The 24,918-nt window shown below is 39.6% G+C and overlaps 1 protein-coding gene across 16 annotated transcripts in view; it reads right to left on the minus strand.

Annotated features, from left to right (window-relative positions):
• The window catches only part of LOC113903684 (ankyrin repeat domain-containing protein 26-like), a 97,568-nt gene that overhangs the window by 57,295 nt on the left and 15,355 nt on the right, over positions 1 to 24,918 (minus strand). For 13 of the 16 annotated variants that reach the window (XR_003514247.1, XR_003514246.1, XR_003514245.1 and 10 more), the window contains 10 exons: positions 24,060 to 24,093; positions 22,984 to 23,053; positions 21,407 to 21,503; positions 17,150 to 17,178; positions 16,983 to 17,055; positions 10,406 to 10,654; positions 6,713 to 6,795; positions 3,372 to 3,520; positions 3,036 to 3,095; positions 1,764 to 1,925 (listed from right to left, as the gene is read on the minus strand). Coding sequence is in view for 8 of the 16 variants with exons in the window: in XM_027560238.1 (XP_027416039.1) it covers positions 1,764 to 1,925; positions 3,036 to 3,095; positions 3,372 to 3,520; positions 6,713 to 6,795; positions 10,406 to 10,654; positions 16,983 to 17,055; positions 17,150 to 17,178; positions 21,407 to 21,503; positions 22,984 to 23,053; positions 24,060 to 24,093 (1,006 nt within the window). In the remaining 8 variants the exon portion in view is untranslated. The remainder of the gene's footprint in view (positions 1 to 1,763; positions 1,926 to 3,035; positions 3,096 to 3,371; positions 3,521 to 6,712; positions 6,796 to 10,405; positions 10,655 to 16,982; positions 17,056 to 17,149; positions 17,179 to 21,406; positions 21,504 to 22,983; positions 23,054 to 24,059; positions 24,094 to 24,918) is intronic. The other 3 variants (XM_027560237.1, XM_027560236.1, XM_027560240.1) reach the window with 3 other exon arrangements.

Here is a 24,918-nt window from a genome sequence, read left to right on the forward strand (position 1 = left end):
ATCAGTAAGAGGAGCATTAAAGGACAAAGAAAATATATCAGTAATATTAATAAAGCATTAAATTTAGATCCAAGGCAAAGGAAAAACATAACGTTACTTGTGTTATGTGATAGAAAGCAGCATACCAGGGTTTTTGCACCTGTCATTTTCAACAAGAACTAATTTTTATGGCACTAAAACCTATCTGGGAGATAGTCCTTAAGTCCTTCTAAGAAAGAAACCCATTTTGAATAACCATGATATTAGCTTTGCGAGGACTTCCTAGGCAACTGCTATGCATTATTATAAGCACTTGACATGTCTTAAAGGCATTTTCATCCTCACAGTCATTCTGGGAGATAGGTATAAGAAGAAATGGAGCACAGAAAGGCTGAGGAACTCGCCCAAGCCCACACAGCACATCACCACAGACCCAGAATTCAAACCCAGGACATCTGGCTTCAAAACTGCTCTTCCAAAATATGCTGAGAAAGTAATATTGAAAAGTCTTCTTAAGTAACATGATGGCGAATGAATCCATAGCATTATTCCATGTCTAGCTATAACTACAAATAATAATTTCTGAATCTTAAAATGTATTTCTCAAAAAATAAAAAAACCAGATGTAGGCAAGTCTGGAAATCTACTTTCAATAAAGATTTGTTTTTCATAAAGGAATTCATCAATAGGCATCCATTCAACCATTCTGCTGTTTCTTCATGCATCTGACATCCACTTATCGAGCACACAATATGTGTTAATGACACTCTTAATACAGGAAGCATGGTTTTTGTCATTTAGATCTTTGTCATCCAAAAGGAATCATCTGTGAAAGATTGTTAATATTTTTTTCTATTTTATATAAACAAAATCTTCCCCTTTTCTCTGCAATCTATAAACAACTATGAAGTTAATATGATGTGAAGTTTCAGAGTACCTTACAAAATCATAGCTACTCACAAAGCTACTATCAACTAGAATCATCAAGGAATTATCAAATCCTATTCAGGATAGCCTAAGTGTTTGTAAATTCACAATTATGGAATTTTTGAAAATCTACGTGTGATCGAATTAACTTAAGTAGTCATCTGCATATTCAATTATATAGGAATATTACACTTCAGAACCAATGAACAAGCCTTTACCATAAAACTATATATGAGCAGAAGTATTATGTGCCATTAGTTTATTGTAATAGCTTAAACGGAGAAGGCAATGGCACCCCATTCCAGTACTCTTGCCTGGAAAATCCCATGGACGGAGGGGCCTGGTGGGCTGCCGTCTATGGGGTCGCACAGAGTCGGACACGACTGAAGTGACTTAGCAGCAATAGTTTAAAGATAATGTCATGCAATCAATAAGCTTTCCAATATTGGAAATGCAAACAAGATTAAATAAACACATCCTTCGCTGGCTCATTTCCAACAGCATACACACTCTAAAAGCTCCCTTCTTAACCTAAAACAAGAAACACCTTTGAACTCCACATTCCTCTTCAATTACCATCCAGTTCTTCATGGCCTGTCCCAATAATATTCCCTACGGAGCTGTTTACTGTATTCACTGCAGTTCAGCTTCCAAGGGGACTCTTCACTGGAACAACTTCCAGCCAAAGTCACTGGTCCTCACTTTAACCTTTCAGCAACTTTCAACTATAGTTCATCCACTCGAGTTGAGGAATGCCTTGTCTTGGCCTGTGCAGTGTATTATGCTGCTCTATTTCCAGAAGAAGTACTCAGGGCTAATATTACTTATCCTACAAACAAAGAATTTGTAGAATGTACCTGTCATCATCCTGATTCACTTTGTTTTCATCATTCACGTGCAGCAGACCACCAGTCAGTGAATCGGGCTTTTCAAATATCGGTGCAATGACACAGCCTTCTGGTGTCCGTTTGGCGTTGTTCTTTTTCTTTACTTCCTTCCTGTGCACACCAGGGTAGCTACTTTTAAAAAATTCACAAAAAAAGCCAATGTTTTCTAATAATTCAATTGATAAAAAATAAAAAACAAATTCTTGTAAAATTCCAACTCTTGCCCATCTTAAGTCATTGATTAACTCTCAAAACAGTTATGAAGTACCAAACATATGCAAGAAAACAAATTCTTCCTTCAAACACAGATATACAGTTATGATACAATATGATATGTAAGAGTTGACATATGAAAGTCATAAGTGTAATAAGGAAAGATTTATAGGAGAAGTGAAGACAGGAGGTCATGAGAAAGAGAAAAGGGAGAAAACCATTCTACTTGGAGATTCGAATGTGAGCACAAACATCAGCACGTGGCATCTAGGTTGTTTCCTAGGAACCTGGAAGGAAAAGTACAAAATATATGGAAGAAAGTAGAGAGATGCATCTGGAAGAAGCTCAAGGGCTACACTGAAAACCTGGAGTCCACTGCCTAAACACAATGACTCTTAGATGTGGGAGTCATAATTAGATTTACACTATATTTTTTGTGTTGCTTCTAAATATAATCATGGTGACTTTAGGGATTTTCCTGGTGGTCTAGTGCTTCAGAGTCCACCTGCCAATACAGGGGGCACCGGTTCAATTCCTTGTCAGGGGAGATCCCACACACCACGGGGCAACGAAACCCGTGCTGCACGACTACTGAAGCCAGCACCCTAGAGCCCACGCTCAGCATCAAGAGAAGCCACCACACTGAGAAGCCCAAGCACTGCAGCAGCAAAGACCCAGCGCAGCCAAAAATAAACTAAAAAGAGAATTCACAGAAAAAAGCCATACTTAATTTAGATAATATTTTAAATGACATGAGGTACATGTACCATGAGAGAAGAAATCAAGGAAATATTTGGCCAGAGTGGGGGGAGTTTACTTTTAAACCACCCACATGATGGGGTGACAAGAGCATCATGGCTGAAAAACAGGTGCCTCATCGGCTCTCCCGCCACCAACAGCAATCTGGCTCCATCCATGGACATACTCAAAGTGCTAGGAGAACAAAACTGCCAACCAAGAGTACTCTATCCAGAAAAGGTGTCTTTCAGAAATGAAGGAGAAATAAAAACTGTCCCAGACAAAGCAAACCTGAGGGAGTTCATCACCACTAGTCCCGCCTCATGAGAAATGCTGAAGGAAGTCCTCAGACTGAAATGAAAGGATGCTCATTAGTGACATAAATTTAACTTTACAACACACTGGTTAAGGCAAGTATGCAGTCAACTCCAGAATACTCTAATACTGTAACACGGTGGTATGTTAACAAAGGAACTCTAGTATTGAGGCTAAAGGACAAGAGTATTCAAAATAACTATATCCCTAGTGAAATATAAAATGTGTAAATCACAAACATTAGTTCAAGTTAGAAATTATTTTATAGGAAAATAACAAATGATCTGATGTGAAATATTGATACAGGATTACCTATCAAAATCTTCATTCTCCGCAGCAGGAAACTCCTGGCTGCTGTTTCTTCCACTCTTTCTCTGCTGAATCAATCCACTCTCAGCAGCAGCATCACATTCGTTGTCTGATACTTCCACTTCACTACTTTTGTGCTTCTTTTCTTGAACCTTTAGTGAAAGTTTGACACTAAGAATAATTGCTACTTCTTTATTATAAAGATCTTTGTTTTCAATTTTATTATTTGCTTCAGCGTTTGCCCTGAATTTAAGTGATAAAAACATTTTTGTGCTTATTTTACCACTTACAAGTCACTGAAATTTTTGTAAAATCTGCTCCTTTCTGTTTGAGGAAAAGAAACAAAATTCCCCAAATTTCAAAAATGGCTTTCTTCATAAGATGCAATTATTCACATTCAGTCTTCCCCATCTGACTGGCAGAGACAGAGAAATAAAAAGACAAAGACACAAAATCTGTCCTCTTCAGTCTTTACCACCTGGATTTTCCATTAAACAGCCAGATGTAGAGGATGTGACACCTTAGTGCCTCAGAGACAGAAAGGAAACATTCTTCTTTCTGCACTAAAGCTATTCTTTTCCCTCTGCCTTTTACAATTCTTTTTTTCACCTGGATCCCGGAGATAGCAAAAAAGTGATGGTGTTCACTAAAATATATGAGAAAAAGTTTACCTAAGTTTACCAAAACACAAGGAGCAGAATGAAACTGAGGAGTTGTTAGTGTGGAATTCTGGAATGTAAGTAATGCTTCCCAATTCCACATGCAATAACTGTCAAACCTTACAGCTAGAGGGTATAGAAATAATTGCATACTGTTGCCCCACTATTTACCAAAAACAGCAATAAAATTCAAAAAAGTTCAAGGTTTTGTTTGAAGCCCCTAAAGTGGCTTTCCCTAGCATTTTATGGCACCAAAAGAAATGATACAATTCTGTAACCTTGAATGTGATAAATTACCAGATGAATTCATCAGATTAATCAGATAAGTTAAAAGTGTGACTTTGGTAGAGTATTTTTAAATGCCTTAGTTGGGGATATGGAGAAGGCAATGGCAACCCACTCCAGTACTCTTGCCTGGAAAATCACATGGGCAGAGGAGCCTGGTAGGCTGCAGTCCATGGGGTCGCAAAGAGTCAGACACGACCGAGCAACTTCACTTTCACTTTTCACTTTTGTGCTTTGGAGAAGGAAATGGCAACCCACTCCAGTGTTCTTGCCTGGAGAATCCCAGGGACGGCAGAGCCTGGTGGGCTGCCGTCTATGGGGTCACACAGAGTCGGACACGACTGAAGTGATGCAGCAGCAGTTGGGGATAGGGTTCATCTCCTTTTTTTTTTTTTTTACCGGAAAATACATAGAGGTTTTTATTTTTTTTCCCCTTGTCTATTGTTCAAATTCAGTTAAAGCACCTCTTACACAAAAGAGCAAACAAACAATTTTAAAAACCTATTACTGAAGAAAGAAAAATCTCTCAGCGTCTCAAAACTCAGTTTTCTCCTTTGGAGATAAAGACAATATTTTTTCTTTTTTGCTGTGGTTTTATACTACCTATGGTCTTCCCTGGTGGCTCAAATATGAAAGAATCCACCTTCAATGCGGGAGATGTGGGTTGGAAAGATCCCCTGGAGAAGGGAACAGCTACCCACTCTGGTATACCAAGGACAGAGGAACCTGGCAGGCTACAGTCCAAGGGCTCGCCAAGAGTCAGACACGACTGAGCAACTTTCACACACACACACACACACACACACCCTATGTGACAAAATCACACATGTCAAAACTTACTACATTTTAGTAAAAAACTTAATGGAAAGGTCTGTCCCAAAATAAACATCTGAGAGTGGTGATTAAAGCCTATGTGGGAGCACATGTATTTGTTATTGAAAAGATCCTGAAGCAGCCATGCTGGGAATCTAAGAGCCCAGTGACTGTGGAAAGCAGAGAAGATCACACACATTCAACCACAATGAAGAGATTAGAGGGAACACGTGTTTATGTCCCTTCTCTCAGTCACTGCTTTCTTCCCATTCTATGGAAATACAACATATTTAATCTGACAGAGTTAAAGGAAAAAAAAAACAAAACTGCAAAACCCTAGCTGATAATACTTCTTAAGCAATTTCCCTGGTGCTTATTCAGGCTCAGAAGATCATGTGGTACATAGCTAAATGAGTTTCCCAGTCCACATGAAAGACTGACAGAGACAGAATTAGATATTAGATTGATTGAAGGACAAAAGCCATGAAAATTGTTTCCTGCATTCCTATTATTGTGATGGCAGACAATCTATTTCTACACAATTACCTATTTAGATGACCCCACTTTATTCATAAGTGGAAAATCAAACAGACCAGATCATTGAGAAAGAGAAAAACCAAAGCAAGAGCAAAGGAACCTCTACCTCTTTTGAAAGTTGAATTTTCTTTTTCCAAAGCCAGCAACTCTACTTGTAACATGTCTATTTCATTCTTAAATCTCTGCATATCCTTCTGGAATTCTTCATTTACATACACTTTGGATGCTCTGTGACTTTTCGGTGAAGAATTCCCATTTTCTAAGTCGAGTTCCATGCTTTTATCCTTACTAGCACTACAATTATCCGCATGCAGTGGCTTCTGGAACCAGTCCTGTATTGGTTTGCTTTTCTGATCAGTATTTGTAACAACAGCGGGAGTACTGTGACTTTTTATTTGAATAATGTGTTTCATCTTCCCGGAGCAGACAAGCCACAGACTAGACTGATGTGTCTGTCGGATGTCTAATTTCCAATTAGTAGGATTTTGCCTCATATTTTGTGACATTTGCATATCAAACTCTTCTTCTTCTTTCACTTCAAATGTAACTACTGGGTCTGCTCCATTTTTATTTTCTGTATCATTATAAAAACTCTCCTCAATTTTGATAAACACGTGTTCAATGTCTAGTTGATCATTTTCAACGTCTATTTTATTTTCAGTGAAACAAAGCTTTGAAGATGACCGACAAGCATATCCCAGGGACCCAGAGTTTACAGACAATGCAAAAAGTTTTCAAGACTGGGTTCTTTTTGTTCAGGAAATGCTGGGAATACTAGAGACATAGATACTCCAAATGCATCTTTTCCCTCACAATCAAGTATATTATTTGTCATATTAGGAGATATTTCCTTTTTGTTTACTCCTTTTTTAGGGTTATCACGTAGTGAATCTTCCTCAGGACAAATGGTAATTTTGTATTTCACCAAACTTCTGCTTTAACTCATTTGTGATGGGTTTTAACTTATCTTTCCATTCTAATTTGCCTTGTTTGATACACATTTTCTCATACAGTATTAAACCAGAAATTGAAATTTACAGTTTTACATACCTGTGAATGGTTATTTTCATCTCCATCAGGTTTTTCCTGTGCTTCCTCTGATATCATTTCCAAGTCTAGTTCTGCTGACAAATCTGTATGTTTAGTTAAAATTACTTAGAATGTTTAGATAAAAGACATAATCTTCATTTAAAACGTAGATCTAAAACATTGTATCAAATGACAGATTAAGTCAATCTTAATCTTCAACTGAATATCTACTTCTTTAAGAAATACTTCCAACGATCTAAAAATTTTAACCAAATCCTTTGGGAAATGCCAGATGTCACCAGGTTACAGGCACACATACAGCTCAAAGATTCAGTCACAGATTCATCCAAACATCAGTGAACAAAACAATCAGAAACCAAACAAAAATTCAAAATACAGGACAGACATATAAAGTCACAATACATTCTCTTCTCTACTTCATAACAATACCTTTTTAACAACATGCCAAGCTTCGACTGCAACATTACTCATGGTTTACAAAATTCCTCTTACTTTTTATGCTTTTGTCAGTTTCTTAATCTGAAATGCTTCCCTGTACTCTTTTGACAAGTTACTTTTCCTCTTTTAAGACTCAACCTGCTTTGTGAAATTGTCTTTGATTACAGCTATCTTTCCCCAGATAAAAGGTATCTCTTTCCTTGTAGCTACCTTAGTACTTTAAAGATTTTTCTAGTGTATCTTTCTAGATTTTCCTAGTGATAGACACACATCTGAACTGTAAATTATTTCTTCACATGTCAATCCTCTTGGCTCCTAAACTGCAGAGGACAAGCTCTTAAAAATCACCTTGGTATATACAGCCAACGGGAATTTGCTGTACAGCTCAGGAAACTCAAACAGGGGCTCTTACCAATCTAGAGGGCTGGGATGGGGAGGGAGATGGGAGGGAGGTTCAAAATGGAGGGGATATATGTATACCTATGGCTGATTCATGATGATGTTTGACAGAAAACAACAAAATTCTGTAAAGCAATTATCCTCCAATAAGGAGGGAGAGGGTGGGATGATTTGGGAGAATGGCATTGCAACATGCATAATATCATATATGAAACGAGTCGCCAGTCCAGGTTCGATGCACGATGCTGGATGCTTGGGGCTGGTGCACTGGGATGACCCAGAAGGATGGTACGGGGAGGGAGGAGGGAAGAGGGGTCAGGATGGGGAACACGTGTATACCTGTGGCGGATTCATGTTGATATATGGCAAAACCAATGCAATATTTTAAAGTTAAAAAATAAAATTAAAAAAAAAGAAATAAAATTTTAAAAATCACCTTGGTATAAATAGTCTTTATTTCTTTTATTCAATAATTATTTCTCAGGTTTCTGCTCAGTACTAGATACCACAGTTTAAAGAAAAATGTAGATAAAAGGTGTCAGGGATGGCTCTTCTGGAGATAATGTCTGAGCAGAGACTTCAAGGGAACAGAGGGCAGGAAAGGGAGAGCACTTAAGGGTGCAGCAAGACGGGGACAGAAGCACACGCACGACAGGGTAGATATTGTCAAAGTACAGGGACAGGGACTACCGGAGATCGTGGCATCTGGCCCCACCACTTCATGGCAAAGAGATGGGGAAACAATGGGAATGGTGACAGACTTTATTTTTGGGGGGCTCGTAAATCAATGCAGATGGTGACTGCAGCCATAAAATTAAAAGACACTTTCTCCTTGGAAGAAAAGATATGACAAACATTGACAACATATTAAAAAGCAGACACATTACTTTGCTGACAAAGGTTTGTCTAGTCAAAGCTGTGGTTTTTCCAGTAGTCATGTATGAATGTGAGAGTTGGACCATAAAGAAGACTGAATGCCAAAGAACTGATGCTTTTCAACTGTGGTGTTGGAGAAGACCTTGAGAGTCCCTTGGACTGCAAGGAGATCCAACCAGTCAATCCTAAAGGAAATCAGTTCTGAATATTCATTGGAAGGACTGACGCTGACACTAAAGCTCCACTACTTTGGCCACCTGATGTGAAGAGCTGACTCACTGGAAAAGACCCTGATGCTGGGAAAGACTGAAGTCAAGAGGAGAAGGGGATGACAGAGGATGAGATGGTTGGATGGCATCACCGACTCCATAAACACGAGTTTGAGCAAGCTCCGGGAGATGGTGAAGGACAGGAAAGCCTGGTGTGCTGCAGTCCATGGGGTCACAGAGAGTCAGACATGACTGAGCAACTGTACAACAACAACAGGAACAGGTGAGGGGGACATCAACAGCAGTTCAGAATTCCAGGGCAAAGGACAGAAAGAGAGAGAGATGGAGAGTCAGGCAGAAGTCAGGTTATGAAAGCATCAGTGGCGCTTTCAGAGGTCTAGACATTAATGTGCTTTAGAGTGCTTCATGGTCACGTGTGCTTTTGAGATTGGTGACTAAACGCTGACGGAGGGATGAAACTGAAGAGCACGCAAATAAAACGAGGAAGATGAATCTGAAGGCATTAACGGTGGGGAAAAAAAGGTGATGCAGACCTGAACTGTGGGATGTTTCCAGAAATATTTAGGATATAAAACTTTCTGGGTCTAGTATAGAATCAATCTTTAAGAAACCAATAGATGTACAAATCCTGGGACTCTGAAGGAGGAGATTCTGCTTGATATTTTATAAAAGGTATCGACTGAGAAGAGAAACAATCAACATGAACTGACAGAAGCTGCTTCTATTTATTTTGTAGTTTTCCTATTTCACACCGTCCAGTGTTGGAGGGACTCGTGTAGCCGTTTTATCTGAATCTGTGTTTCCTGGACTTACCAAGCTCACGGAGAAACGAGCAAATGACTCAGTTGTATAGATTAAAAAAAAAAGAAAAGGACAAACACTTTGAGTTTAGAGCTTGTAGTCACTATTCTAGGAGATAACTGAGAATATTCTGTAAATGCAAAGGTGAGCATAGAAACGAAATAACTACAGGAGTGTAAAAAGAAACAGTGTATGATTTCTTACTATAGCCTTGACCACATGACTGATTAAAGGCACTAAATTAATTAGTATTTATGGACAACACATTATTAGACATGGTTACTCAATAGATTGGGCATCCTAGTAGAATCAGAATTGATTTTCTGTATACTGCTTTTAAATGATACAGCACTCCTTCAAACCAATATCCCTTGTGAACTCTTAATTCATTACAAATAACAAAACAAGTTGATATTATGTGGACAGAGCTGAGAAGGAGGTACTATGTAGCAAATTTCCCATGACTCCCATTACCACCAGGAAAGCCAATTCTAAAATATATGAAGTCATAGAAAACACAAGAAATATTTTAATATTTGGTTTCAGAGCTGCTTTTGCAATTATACTGAATCCTTACGAATTTAGAGCTATATAAAAATATTGCTACAAAGTCATGTTTTGAGAAAGCAATCTCTGTCTACTTAGGTCTCCCAACTAGTCCCAGAGTTCTAAATATAATCCTGCTACTCACTCTCAGGTGTATGCTAAATATTAGCCAAAATGAACTTTCGTTCTCCTAACTCTCTTTATTATTTATTGTATTACTATGGTTAGAGGGAGAATGCCAACATCTTGCTAAGAGGTATTTACTGGTATTGGCTGCAGGTTGTGTGAAAGGAGTCAACACAAGGTAGATTTTGCCACAAAACCTCTAATTTGGAAGCGTCAGCATGATGGTAAGGCCGTGCCCAGGTGGCGCACGGCTGAGTGCTCTGGGCTTCTGCATTACCTTGTTGGCTTTCTCTGTTTTCTGGCAGCTGAGACTGGCACGGGTCATGGAGCGTGGAATTCCCTACCAGAAACATCACTGCAATATTCCTCTTTACTTCATCTGTTACGGTCATCTGTCCCAATTCTGTGGATGCTGACTGATTTTTGGTCATTGACTGTGACATCGATGGACACTGATCACCAACTTTCAAACGCCCAGCTCTCTGACAAGTCTCGAGACTGAGGCTCAAAGCAGTAGAAGCCAAATCTGAAAAACGTGAAAACAAAGTCTCCATTTATTAGAATGTGAGTAAGAATACAACTCTGACTAACTGTACAAAGTCTTTCTTCAGAGAATTGGTTCCAAGTCCCCCGCTCCCCTCAGACTCACTAGTTCTTCCCAGCTTATTGTATCTTACGTGTCGCAGTCATGAAAAGACGTTAACTAGTGTATCTCATTTCTTCTGTTTTTTAATTTTCTAGTATGATTTACTTTGATTCACTCAACTTCTATTACATAGTCTGTATTCCATAAGAACTTTACTAATAATTATTTGTTTTCAACATACAAATATTTTATTGACAATATATAAATCTAATTTATTTTACATTTAATTATGCCTTACAAGGCTGTATGCTCTAGAGACCATGGTTTTTAAAAACACTTTTAATGAATGGTACTATTTTGCCAACAAGGTCCGTCTAGTCAAGGCCATGGTTTTTACAGTGGTCATGTATGGATGTGAGAGTCGGACTGTGAAGAAAGCTGAGTGCCGAAGAGTTGATGCGTTTGAACTGTGGTGTTGGAGAAGACTCTTGAGAGTCCCTTGGACTGTAAGGAGATCCAACCAGTCCATCCTAAAGGAAATCAGTCCTGGGATTTCTTTGGAGGGAATGATGCTGAAGCTGAAACTCCAGTACTTTAGCCACCTCATGCGAAGAGATGACTCATTAGAAAAGACTCTGATGCTGGGAGGGATTGGGAGGAGGAGGAGAAGGGGACGACAGAGGATGAGATGGCTGGATGGCATCACTGACTCCATGGACGTGAGTCTGAGTGAACTCCGGGAGTCGGTGATGGACAGGGAGGCCTGGCGTGCTGCGATTCATGGGGTCGCAAAGAGTCAGACATGACTGAGCGACTGAATTGAACTGAACTACTTTAATTAATGGTACAAACCTAGACAACATGCAAAGACATCACTTTGTCAACAAAGGTCCATACAGCCAAAGCCATATTTTTTTTAGTATCATGTACGGATGTGAGAATTGGACCATAAAGAAGGCTGAGCACCCAAGAGCTGATTCTTTCAAATTGTGGTGCTGGCGAAGACTCTTGAGAGTTCCTTGGGCAGCAAAGAGATCAAACCAGTCAATTCTAAGAGAAATCAACCCTGAATGCTCATTGGATGGACCGATGCTGAAACTGAAGCTCCAATGTCTTGGGCACCTGATGTGAAGAGCTGACTCACTGGAAAAGACCCTGATGCTGGAAAGATTGACAGCAGGAGGAGAAGGGGGAAGCAGAGGATGAGATGGTTGGATAGCATCGCTGATTCAATGGACGTGAACTTGGGCAAACTCTGGGAGATGGTGAGGCACAGGTAGGCCTAGTGTGCTGCAGTCAATGGGGTCACAAAGAGCTGGACATGATTAGCGACTGAACACCACCACCAACTGCTTTAATTACAACGAGACGGTCTTCCTCAAATTATCAGTATCTTCAGAACTGATTTTTTAAGCCTTGAATCAACATCATAAACTTATATAGGAAATGATAGCTTTGTGGGTCACTAATTGTTTCCACGTGAAAATAGGATGAGTCTAGGACCACACTGGATCCAAAGAGCACAGAGCACCATGGGACAAAAATGATTGCAACACAGAAATATTTGCTTTAAAAAAAGGAACTGTCGGGTCTTAATTTCTTAAGAGAAGTCAAAGAAACAAGCAAGAAGTGTAAAAGTGAAACTTTAAATCCTGTGTCAGCACAAGGGCCCCTTTATCATTTCACATCCAACCACGTCAATGGTTTCAAATGATGGTTCCCAAGCGTACCCTGAGAATCCTGAAGTCCAGAGACCCACTGGGTCAGGGGGTCTAAGAGGTCAAAACTATTTTCACAATAACACTAAACGTCACTTCCATTCTCATTCTGTTCTGAGTGCACAGTGGAGTTCTTCAGAGACAGCATATGTGATAGCAAAACTCTAATGACTAATGGAATCAGCCATTAGGATTGTGTGTGTCGTGCTTTATGTGTTTTAGTTTTATCTTCCAGGAGTGTCTGATGAAGGCGTGGGTCGGCAGTGGCCTGCTGCAGTGTTCACGGGGACACTGAGAGCAACAGTGCAAGCATGGGGCCTTTTGAAGGAGGTCACCATTATCTTCACTATCTCCACCATAGGTTGGCCTCTAGGTCAAAAAACAGGGAGGGAACACAGCCCCGCCCACCAACAGAAAATTGGGTGAAAGATTTACTGAGCATGGCCCCGCCCATCAGAACAAGACCCTCAGTCAGTCTTTCCCATCTGGGAGCATCCATAAGCCTCTTATCCTTCTCTATCAGAGGGCAGATAGAATGAAAACCATAATCACAGAAAACTAACCAAACTGATCACATGGACCACAGCCTTGTCTAACTCAATGAAACCATGAGCCAACCCATGTATGGCCACTCAAGATGGACGGGTCATGGTGGAGCGTTCTGACAAAATGTGGTCCACTGGAGAAGGGAATGGCAAGCCACTTCAGTATTCTTGCCTTGAGAGCCCCATGAACAGTATGAAAAGACACAAAGACAGGACACTGAAAGATGAACTCCCCAGGTCAGTAGGTGCCCAATATGCTACTGGAGATCAGTGGAGAAATAACTCCAGAAAGAATGAAGAGACGGAGCCAAAGCAAAAACAATACCCAGTTGTGGATGGGACTGGTGATGGAAGTAAAGTCTGATGCTGTAAAGAGCAATAATGCATAGGAACCTGGAAAGAGGTCCATGAATCAAGGCAAATGGGAAATGGTCAAACAGGAGATGGCAAGAGTGAACATCAACATTTTAGGAATCAGTGAATAAAATGGACTAGAATGGGTGAATTTAACTCAGATGACCATTATATCTACTACAGTGGGCAAGAATCCCTCAAAAGAAATGGAGTAGCCATCACACTCAACAAAAGAGTCTGAAATGCAGTACTTGGATACAATCTCAAAAACAACAGGATGATCTCTGTTCATTTCCAAGGCAAACCATTCAATATCACAGTAATCCAAGTCTATGCCCTGACTACTAATGCTGGAGAAGCTGAAGTGGAACAGTTCTATGAAGACCTACAAAACCTTCTAGAACTAACACCTAAAAATGATGTCCTTTTCATTGTAGGGCACTGGAACTCAAAAGTAGGAAGTCAAGAGATACCTGGAGTAACAGGCAAATTTGGCCTTGCAGTACAAAATGAAGCAGGTCAAAGGCTAACAGAGCTTTGCCAAGAGGAACCACTAGCCATAGCAAAGATCCTCTTCCAACAAGCACAAAAGAAGACTCTACACATGGACATCACCAGATGGTCAATATCTAAATCAGATTGATTATATTCTTTGCAGCCAAAGATGGAGAAGCTCTATATAGTCAGCAAAAAGAAGACAGGAGCTGATTGTGGCTCACATCATGAATTCCTTATTGCCAAATTCAGACTTAAATTGAAGAAACTAGAGAAAACCACTAGACCATTCAGGTATGACCTAAATCAAATCCCTTAGGATTATACAATAGAAGTGACAAATAGACTCCAAGGGATTAGATCTGATAGACAGAGTGCCTGAAGAACTATAGATGGAGGTTCGTGACATTGTACAGGAGGCAGTAACTAAGATGATCCCCAAGAAGAAATGCAAAAAGGCAAAATGGTTGCCTGAGGAGTCATTACAAATAGCTGAGAAAAGAAGATAAGCTAAAGGCAAAGGAGAAAAGGAAAGATATACCCATTTGAATGCAGAGTTCCAAAGAATATCAGGAGAGAAACGAAAGGCTTCCTCGGTGATCAATGCAAAGAAATAGAGGAAAACAATAGAATGGGAAAGACTAGAAATCTCTTCAAGAAAATTAGAGATACTAAGGAACCATTTCATGCAAAGATGAGCACAATAAAGGATAGAAATGGTATGGACCTAACACAAGCAGACAATATTAAGAAGAGGTGGCAAGAATACACAGAACTGTACAAAAAAAGATCTTCATGACCCAGATAAGCACCATGGTGTGATCACTCTCCTAGAGCAAGATATAATGGAATGCGAAGTCAAATGGGCCTTAGGAAGCATCACTACAAAAAAAGCTAGTGGAGGCGATGGAATTCCTGTTGAGCTATTTCAAATCCTGAAAGATGATGCTGTGAAAATTTGGAAAACTCAGCAGTGGCCACAGGACTGGAAAAGATCAGTTGTCATTCCAATCCCAAAGAAAGGCAATACCAAAGAATGTTCAAACTACTGTACAATTGCACTCATCTCACGCGCTAGGCAAAGTAATGCTCAAAATTCTCCAGGCCAGGCTTCAGCAATACGTGAACCGTGAACTTCCAAATGTTCACACTGGATTTAGAAAAGGCAGAGGAACCAGAGATCAAATTGCCAACATGCATTGGATCATCAAAAAAGCAAGAGAGTTCCAGAAAAACATCTTCTTCTGCTTTATTGACTATGCCAAAGGTTTTGACTGTGTGGATCACAACCAACTGGAAAATTCTTAAAGAGATGGAAACACCAGACTGCCTGACCTGCCTCCTGAGACATCTGTATACAGGTCAAGAAGCCACAATTAGAACTGGACATGGAACAGCAGAATGATTCCAAATAGGGAAAGGAGTACGTCAAGGCTGTACATTGTCTCCCTGCTTATTTAACTTGTATGCAGAGTAAATCATGAGAAATGCTGGGCTGGATGAAGCACAGGCTGGAATTAAGATTGCCGGGAGAAATATCAATCACCTCAGATATGCAGATGACACCACCCTTATGGTAGAAAGTGAAGAAGAACTAAAGGGCCTCTTGATGAAAGTGAAAGAGGAGAGTGAAAAAGTTGGCTTCAAACACAACATTCAGAAAACTAAGATCATGGCATCTGATCCCATCACTTCATGGCAAAAAGATGGGGAAACAATGGAGACAGTGACAGACTTTATTTTCTTGGGCTCCAAAATCACTGCAGATGGTGACTGCAGCCATGAAATTAAAAGATGCTTGCTCCTTGGAAGAAAAGTTAACACCAACCTAGACAGCATATTAAAAAGCAGAGACATTTTTTGGCCAATATCGGTCCATCTAGTTAAAGCTCTGGTTTTTCCAGTAGTCATGTATGGATGTGAGAGTTGGACTATAAAGAAAGCTGAGCACCAAAGAATTGATGCTTTTGAACTACGGTGTTGGAGAAGACTCTTGAGAGTCCCTTGGACTGCAAGATCAAACCAGTCAATTCTAAAGGAAATTAGTCCTGAATATTCATTGGAAAGGCTGATGCTAAAGCTGAAACTCCAATACTTTGGCCATCTGGTGTTAAGAACCAACTCATTTGAAAAGACCCTGATGCTGGTAAAGATTGAAGGATGGAGGAGAAGGGGACGACAGAGGATGAGATGGTTGGATGGCATCACCAACTCGACGGATATGAGTTTATGTAAGCTCCAGGTGTTGGTGATGGACGGGGAAGCCTGGTGTACTGCAGTCCACAGAGTCGCAAAGAGTCGGACATGACTGAGCGACTGAACTGAACTCCAATATAGTGAACATCAATAAACAAAAACAAAAGCTCCTTGGAATTCTCAATAATTTTTAAGTATTAAAAGTATAATAGGATCCTAAAGCCAAAAACTTTCAGAATCACTATTTTAAAATATTATGTCATCAAATAGTCATTGAAGTATGATTACTTCCCCTACTTTTAATAATCAAAGACACCATAAACTCACACACACACACACACACACACACACACACCATCTGCTAACCAAAACATCTGATAGGGCTACATTCATCTGTGTAACAACACTAAAATGAAATAATTATAAACCGAAATACAACTGACAATTTAGCAAGTGAAGCTTTACTCTAGGTAAAGGTCAGAGATCAAGTAAGCATTTTTGGGCACTGGAAAAATCTTCGATCTAATAATTAATCTCTGAGAATTCCTGAGAAGCACAGAGGTTCCAAACAGAGAACTTCAGGGTATCGAAACATACACGGAAACATACTGAGTTCCAGCTTACATTTTAAAAATTCCTTGTTTTTATGCTTGTACCTACCTGTTTTTCCAAAACACGGATACCAACAATAACATTTGGATTATGTATGTCAAATTCTTCAATTACATTTGCCAAAAGAAGTTAGGACTATGAAGACTTACATTTCAAATATTTCAGTGTCCCTCTTTCCAGAGTTATGGAGAAGGCAATGGCACCCCACTCCAGTACTCTTGCCTGGCAAATCCCATGGATGGAGGAGCCTGGTGGGCTGCAGTCCATGGGGTCGCTAAGAGTCGGACACGACTGAGCGACTTCCCTTTCCCTTTCTTTCCAGAGTTAAGTGTGTATTGCAAAATTTACCTGAACTGGATGTTTGTAAATCCTTCATTCCGACTGTTTTACTAGGAACAGAGTCTTTCACTAAGACTGCAGGCTGAATGGGTTTGGAAACAAGTTCATTAGTAAATAATGTACATATGATACAATCCACAGTTCATAATTCAAGATAAAAACATAAATGTTTTTACCTTCACATTAGGATATTTCCCAGGAGAATCTAAAAGGCAAAAGGGACACAGAGGTAATTTCATGTAAACATGAAAGCCAGCTGTACATCCAGGCAGAGTTAAGACTCAGCAGAATCCTGGCACTCAGCCTTGGCAGTGAATACATTCGGTTTTAGTGTCTTGATTTTAGGGGTACGTTAGGACACCAGCAAAACAGACATAGGAATCCACAATGGATAGTGAAGAAAAAATAGAAATACAGGTTTAACAAAACATAGTTAAGATTTCAAAAGTAACATTACGTTTTCAATGACTTTATAAAATATTAAAGTGCACACAGATCAATGTGAACATGTCGACTGATGAGGAGAAAAGTGATCTTAATCAGAGGAGCAAAGCATGACCCCAAGAAGATAAACATGAAAGCTGATGGCAAAATGCACCAGTACATCTTGAATGCAATATAGCAGCTATCATTTCCACCATTATACTACAAGTATTTATCATGTTCTTCAATCTGCCCAGTCATTTAAGAAGTGCACAGTGGGATGACAGTTCACCAGAATGTATAGCTCATTTCCCATCGGAGAAAGAGTAGTAAACTGATTAGCCTGGATATACACTTGTAGAAAAATGGCTCATAAAAATATTCATTCTTTTCCCATATCCATGTGGGCTACTGGTATGTCTGCATGTCTTGGCTCCTCTAGTTGGGCCATCTTAAAGTTTCTCGATCCACTCACGGAAGAAGGTATTTAAGACACATCTAGGAAATAATGTATACTAAATTCTCAATATTGAAATACAATGATCAAAAAGGAAATAATGCATTTAATTGCCACAGAATTATTAGATATTGCATGTTTTAAAATCAGTGTAGTATTTATTGAAAATATTTCTAGCATTTAGGGAATGAACCCTATTAACCTGTTTTGTTTCAAAACTTAGTTTGGTTTGATACAGCAAGTTAATGTTTCAAAGGATTTCTGTAAAACAACTTTCAAAAAATCAGCTATCTTAAAAAGAAAAAAGTCATGGAGAAGGAAATGGCAACCCACTCCAGTATTCTTGCCTGGAGAATCCCAGGGACAGAGGAGCCTAGTGGGCTGCCATCTATGGGGTCACACAGAGTTGGACACGACTGAAGTGACTTAGCAGCCGCAGACTATGTCATTATAGCAAATGTAACAACAATAGAACGGGAGAAATATCAATAACCTCAGATATGCAGATGACACCACCCTTACGGCAGAAAGTGAAGAGGAACTAAAAAACCCCTTGATGAAAGAAGAGAGTGAAAAAGTTGGCTTAAAGCCTAACATTCAGAAAACTATGGCATCTGGTCTCATCACTTCATGGAAAATAGATGGGGAAACAGTGGAAACAGTGTCAGACTTTATTTTTTGGGGCTCCAAAATCACTGCAGATGGTGATTGCAGCCATGAAATTAAAAGACACTTACTCCTTGGAAGGAAAGTTATGACCAACCTAGATAGCATATTCAAAAGCAGAGACATTACTTTCCCAACAAAGGTCCGTCTAGTCAAGGCTATGGTTTTTCCAGTGATCATGTATGAATGTGAGAGTTGGACTGTGAAGAAAGCTGAACGCAGAAGAATTGATGCTTTTGAAGTGTGGTGTTGGAGAAGACTCTTGAGAGTCCCTTGGACTGCAAGGAGATCCAACCAGTCCATTCTAAAGGAGATCAGTCCTGGGTGTTCATTGGAAAGACTGATGCTAAAGCTGAAACTCCAATACTATGGCCACCTGATGCGAAGAGTTGACTCATTGGAAAAGACCCTGATGCTGGGAGGGATTGGGAGCAGGAGGAGAAGGAGACGACAGAGGATGAGATGGCTGGATGGCATCACTGACTCTATGGACATGAGTTTGGGTGAACTCTGGGAGTTGGTGATGGACAGGGAGGCCTGGCGTGCTGCGATTCATGGGGTCACAAAGATTTGGACACGACTGAGGGACTGAACTGAACAACAATAGAAAGCCTTTTTGACTTTCTTATTGTATGGACAAATAGGTTTCAGCAGTCAAAAGTGAAAAATCATGAACTTAAATCATCTCCACCTAAAGATTGGGTTAAAATTTCAGTGAAGCCAAGTTTATTCTTCATTATTTTGTTAAATCCTGAAATCATCTTAACTTTCATCTCCGCCCCGCCCCCCCCCCCCCCATCTTAAACGTTTTTAAAATGGGGAAGTCATAGGGATTGAAATGGACATAGTTGTGTTGGGTATTTTTTCCTTGGGTTCAGACTCCTCAGAATCATCTCAGAGAATTTAGTCTGTGTATTATTAACATTTTTAAATCTGAGCTTTCTCATCTATATAAAACTTTATTATATATTTATAAAATACATAAAACTTGAAAAAAAAAAAAAAGAAAAGAAAAAAGTCAGTGTCTCCATATTCAAATTAATCTAATTTGAATAACAAATACCAATACTACACATGTCTTTGATGCCTGAGAGTTACTTAGAGGGGCTGTGGTTTCCCCCACTTCTAGCACCCCCTGCCACCTCCAGTATTCTCTGGAGCAACAATGATCTTATCTCTTTTCAGGGTAAATACTCTGAAGCCATTTAGGAGTTCTGTCAAGTTTCCTCTTCAACTCCAAACTCACCTCCCTAAGGCCCACTTTCCTCCCTTCATCCTTTCACTAGATTCTCTCCCATCCAAAGGGTAGTAATCTCTGGATCTGTGGTCTGAATTCTTCCCCCTTTACATTCTTTCTATGGATCATCCCCACCACTTCTTTTTCCCTCTTTGCTTAGCAGTGGTATCTTACACTATAATTGCGACTTCGACTTTTTGCTTCCCTCTGGCTATAGACACACTCAGAAAGAAAAAAATAATAATGCTTTTCCTTGATCCTGTTATGTCCTGCACTATCCAACGTTCTTCCAGATTTCTCTAAATGCAAGGCTACACCCTTGCTTCTCGGAGAGCTTGTCAGAAACACAGATTCTCAGACCTCCTGCTCAGCATGTGCACTTCACACAAGGTCCAAAGGCGACTAATTAAAATTTGAGAAACTCTGGTCTATACGGAGTCTGCTTCTACATTAAAAGTGAAAGTGAAAGTCCCTCAGTCATGTCCAATTCTCTAGGCTAGAATACTGGAGTGGGTAGCCTTTCCCTTTTCCAGGGGATCTTCCCAACCCAGGGATTGAACCCAGGTCTCCTCCATTGCAGGCGGATTCTTTACCAGCTGAGCCACAAGGGAAGCCAGAGAATACTGGAGTGGGTAGCCTATCCCTTTTCCAGGGGATCTTCCTGACCTAGGAATCAAACCGGGGTCTCCTGCATTGCAGGCGGATTCTTTACCAACTGAGCTAACAGGGACATCAACTTAATTTATTCTCCTGAAATCTTAGCCTCAACTTCCTCACTCTAACACTCCCCCTCAAAGTGAAACTGCATTACAAGTTGGAAACTTTCATTGGACTATCAGGCTGTAGGTTCCTTGATCTCCCTATCACGCCCCCTGCTCGCTCCTTCTTTCTAGTTCTCTTTTTTGGCCTACGTGACACCATCCTATCAAGCAGCAACATTTCTATGACACCAGTTTGCAAACATTTACAGCTGAGCACCTATGCCCGTGTCCTCCACAGAGGATAACACACAGCTCTGCACGCCCAGGGACCGCAATCCTGAATGCCTTCCTAACAATGAGGAAAACAGGAAGAGGGGGACATTTTTGCTGTTCTTCTCTGACAAGTTTTGGTACTGGAAGCTCACTTCTAATGCATCGTCCATATCAAATACTCTCCCTTTATCTAAAGACCTTCATTACTAATTGCCCCCTTCCCCCACAGACCTGTGCTTCCTTTCCTTCATTTCCTCCCTGTACCCTCTGCCTCTCTCATCCTTCATTCCCTCTTGCCTCTTATTTCTTGACCTTCCTTAGGATGTACAGTATCTTGAAACAGAACTAATACTTTTTGGGGGGGTCATGTGTCACATGGAATCTTAGTTCCCTTACCAGGGATCGAACCTGCACCCCCTGCATTGCAGAGTCTTAATCGGACAGAGTCTTAAACATTGCACTGTGAAGGAAGTTTAGGAACTAATAAGTGAGGTCCTTAAACTGGATTCTCAATGTAATCTGTGGCTGAAACCTGATAAGATACATAATTTCCCTTCTCATCTTTTTCCTCACTATGTCTCTGACGGTGATTTTCTTTGGCGATTAGAACGTATCAGCAACCCCATTTTAATCCAACGTTTTGTCAGATGACTTTTCTATAAAACACAGTTCTCACCTTCTACTTGTCCATTTAACGTCTTTTTTCCTCTTGGACCAGCAGCTCCAGACAAACAATCCACAGACTTCTCTGGAAGGCTCTCAGAGATACTCTGCTAAAATTAATGTTAATATTGAGTTGCATGAAGATTTCCTAATCCCTTTGGAAGAAAATACCCGACTTTTAAAAACTGCCTACTTTGAACCCAGTTAAGACAGGTTTTGCCAAGATCCCGTAGCTGCTAAGTAACAGAACTGGCTTCAGAATTCTGAGGAGAATGTATGGCTTGAAAAGAAATATTTAATGGAACACAAGATGGGGCTAAAAAGAAGGTCAACAACTTTTAATCTAAAATTCTCAGCTCACAATTGGAGGACACTGAAAAATACAGTGTCATCTTTTTCTTATCACATATTTCTTATTTATTTCCATGCTATGCAGGACCTCATTCCTCAGATAACTCAAGTCAACTTCTACATCCTAAATATGAAAAAGGGAATATAAAAGTAAGTCATCTTTTCAGAATTCAGATTTAACAGAGATATATTATGTATATTATATTACCTGTAACATTATATACAATTCCATTTGTCTCTTCACTAATTCACATTCAAAAACTATTAAAATGGCTCTTACATTCACGACCTATGCTACACACTCCAGGAGATGCACAACTGTTTCCTGAACTTCACTCATTTATACTGATACAGGGTCTATAAGATGAATATTTAAAGGAGAATAATACAAAATCTCTGAATTCTGAAGTTTCAGAATGTGACACAAGGACTTTGAGTAGGTTTTTTAAAAACTACAATAGAAAAATAAATCTGAGGTTGTACGTTTTATCTTACAGTTATTAAAAGTCTCTGCTCCTACAGCTGGTTATTATTTTAGGCAAAACATGTATTCTTCAATGAGATGAAGAGTTGGGAATATCCTCTTAATAGAATGCTTTAGAAAACACAGCGGAATCCCTTTATAATATGGATTTTGAGAAACAGAATTTTAATTTCTAAATCTCCATCATATCAACAATTATTTTAGTCTTAATGCAGAGCCAAAACAAAACAGAGAAAGAAAAAATTTAAAAAACCACCCTCTTAACAACTCTAAGAAACCAAAATAAAGTGTCCGGGGGGTTGGGGGCAGAAACTAGATGATATAGGCTATGTAGTTTTGGAACTGAAAGGCTCCAGGAAGATTCCATGATCATTACAATAAGGAATTACGTCCACTAAAGATATCATTATGAGTATTACATAAGTCATGTCCTTATGGTTTAAAATTCACAGAAAGACTCTTTATCCTTGACCAAATTTCGTATTTCCTGCACTGTGGGAAAGCTTTTTCCGATACAATTCTTCTGTCACTATGTATTTTTCAGCCCATTTTTTCCTTCACCCCCACCTTCCATATTTATCAAAGTAAAAAAAAAAAACCAACTAGTCATATGTTTATAAAATAGTTTGCTCTGACCAATTTTCCACTGCAAACAGAAAACAGTGAGAGGGACACCACTGCTGAATTTTAAGAGTAAATGCCACAGGAAACTAAATTCAGAGCACGAAAACTAATTTCACAACAGAACGCTTTACCTTGGTTTCAAAATCTAAGACTTCATCATTTGATGTAAGCCATAAATCATCACCAGGTTTGCTGGAAAACCTTTACAGCAAAAACAGACAACAACAATGAGTGAAAACATTTTTTTTAAACATATTTTGATGTGGACCATTTTTAAAGTCTTTATTGAATTGGTTGCCATGTTGCTTCTGTTTTATATTTTGGCTTTTTGGCCCTAAGGCATGTGGGATCTTAGCTCCCCCAACCAGGGATTGAACCCACACCACCTGCATTGGAAGGAGAAGTCTTACTAAGCATCTTAACCACTGGACCCCCAGGGAAGTCTCCAAAACAGTCTTTAGTTACACCTGTTTCTGCTTCTATCTTTCCCAATCTATGAAATATCTAGTTAAGGCTCATTCTTAGTTTCCATAACAAAGAGTGACAGCCGATATACTGGCAGAGCCTGAAAATAATTTGTTTTCACCAAGTCCTAATAGGTGAACTTAAAAATCCAATTGATCGACTGACATAACTTTTGTTTCCCCAAGCTGGAATAAACCTGATGACTTAAAACAAAGTGGAAGGATAAGCTGCTCCTTCTCCATTGTCTGTCCCTGGTTCAGAGACTAATCTGTGTCCATCAAAAATGGCAGTCTTGGTTCTTCAGCAGGGGAAACACTTATTGAGAAGGTCCCACTTCTCCCCTTTACTCTAAAGGGAGTGCAATGTCTAAAACTTAAAATGGACACAAGTCAAAGAACTACATTATATCTTTAGATTATATGCTACACGGGTACTTCTCAATCTCTGCTGAGGGACACAAGAGTGGGCATGGGAAACAGGCAGGCCAGCTGTCAAATCACAGGTCAACTCACTTTAACCATGGAATCATGGGTCAATTCATCAACCTCCTGAACCACAGTTGGCTAATTAAGTAAAAGTAGGACACAGCTACTTTACAAAGCTGCTGTGATGACTCTAGGAGGTCACAGATGTTAAGCACATAAAGCAGTGTCTGACCCAGAGTAGAACACTCAACAAACATTAGTTTCTCTTCCCCGTGTTCCCTTAAACATACAATTTTAAAACATCCATAAAATCCTACCTGCATAGACGGTCTTCTTCAGAACTCTCATCCACTATTAAAGAAAAAAGCAAGACATGTAAAATCAACAAAAGAAAAGTATAGAATATTAAAACCTCAAGACTGATGCTCTGCTTAAAAGTATTCCTTTGGGACCATACCTGGAGACCACACTAGAGGGAACAGTGATTGTACTATACTCGCAGGCCATTAATGCCTAAGAATCACTCCTCTCCTTTATAGTCATCAAATGCAAAACAAAAAAAAAGAAGAAAGAACTGCTGTTACAATGACAATAATCCCAACCAAACTGTAGAAGACTGACAGAAAATTATATTATACCATTAATAGAATCAGTACGATAAGCTGACAAGAGCACGCTTAAACAGCACAGTGTTCCTGGACTTCCATTGCCTGCATCAGTGAACAGAGGAACAGGTGTCTTGCTGGGACACAACACAAATTCTCTGGCTCTTCAGTTCAGGATGAAAATGCCCTCTCACAGGGAAGCTTAGTCTACAGGCACTGAACTTCAGAGCGTGGGAAAACATAGGAAACAAAGTTTTCCTGGCCCTCTTTCCAGATGCAAGAGAAGTATGAAAGATGTAGTGATTCCAGATTTAGAAAGAATAATCTCTTGAAAGGGAGGTGGGGGAGGGCAAATGGGTGAAGGGGGTCAGCTGGGTGGTGGGGATGAGGACTAGACTTGTGGTGAGCAGGCAGTAGGGTACACACAAGCTGAACTTTAAAAAAAGTTTTAAATATATATATGTGTATATATATACACACATACACTAATGTATTTAAAAAGAATCTCTTGAGACTATGTCCTTCCACTGCTCAAGAGTATCTGAATCACACAGAGCAGGATGGTCCAAAC

This window comes from Bos indicus x Bos taurus, chromosome 13 (assembly GCF_003369695.1).
Source record: "Bos indicus x Bos taurus breed Angus x Brahman F1 hybrid chromosome 13, Bos_hybrid_MaternalHap_v2.0, whole genome shotgun sequence".
NCBI classification, from domain to species: domain Eukaryota; kingdom Metazoa; phylum Chordata; class Mammalia; order Artiodactyla; family Bovidae; genus Bos; species Bos indicus x Bos taurus.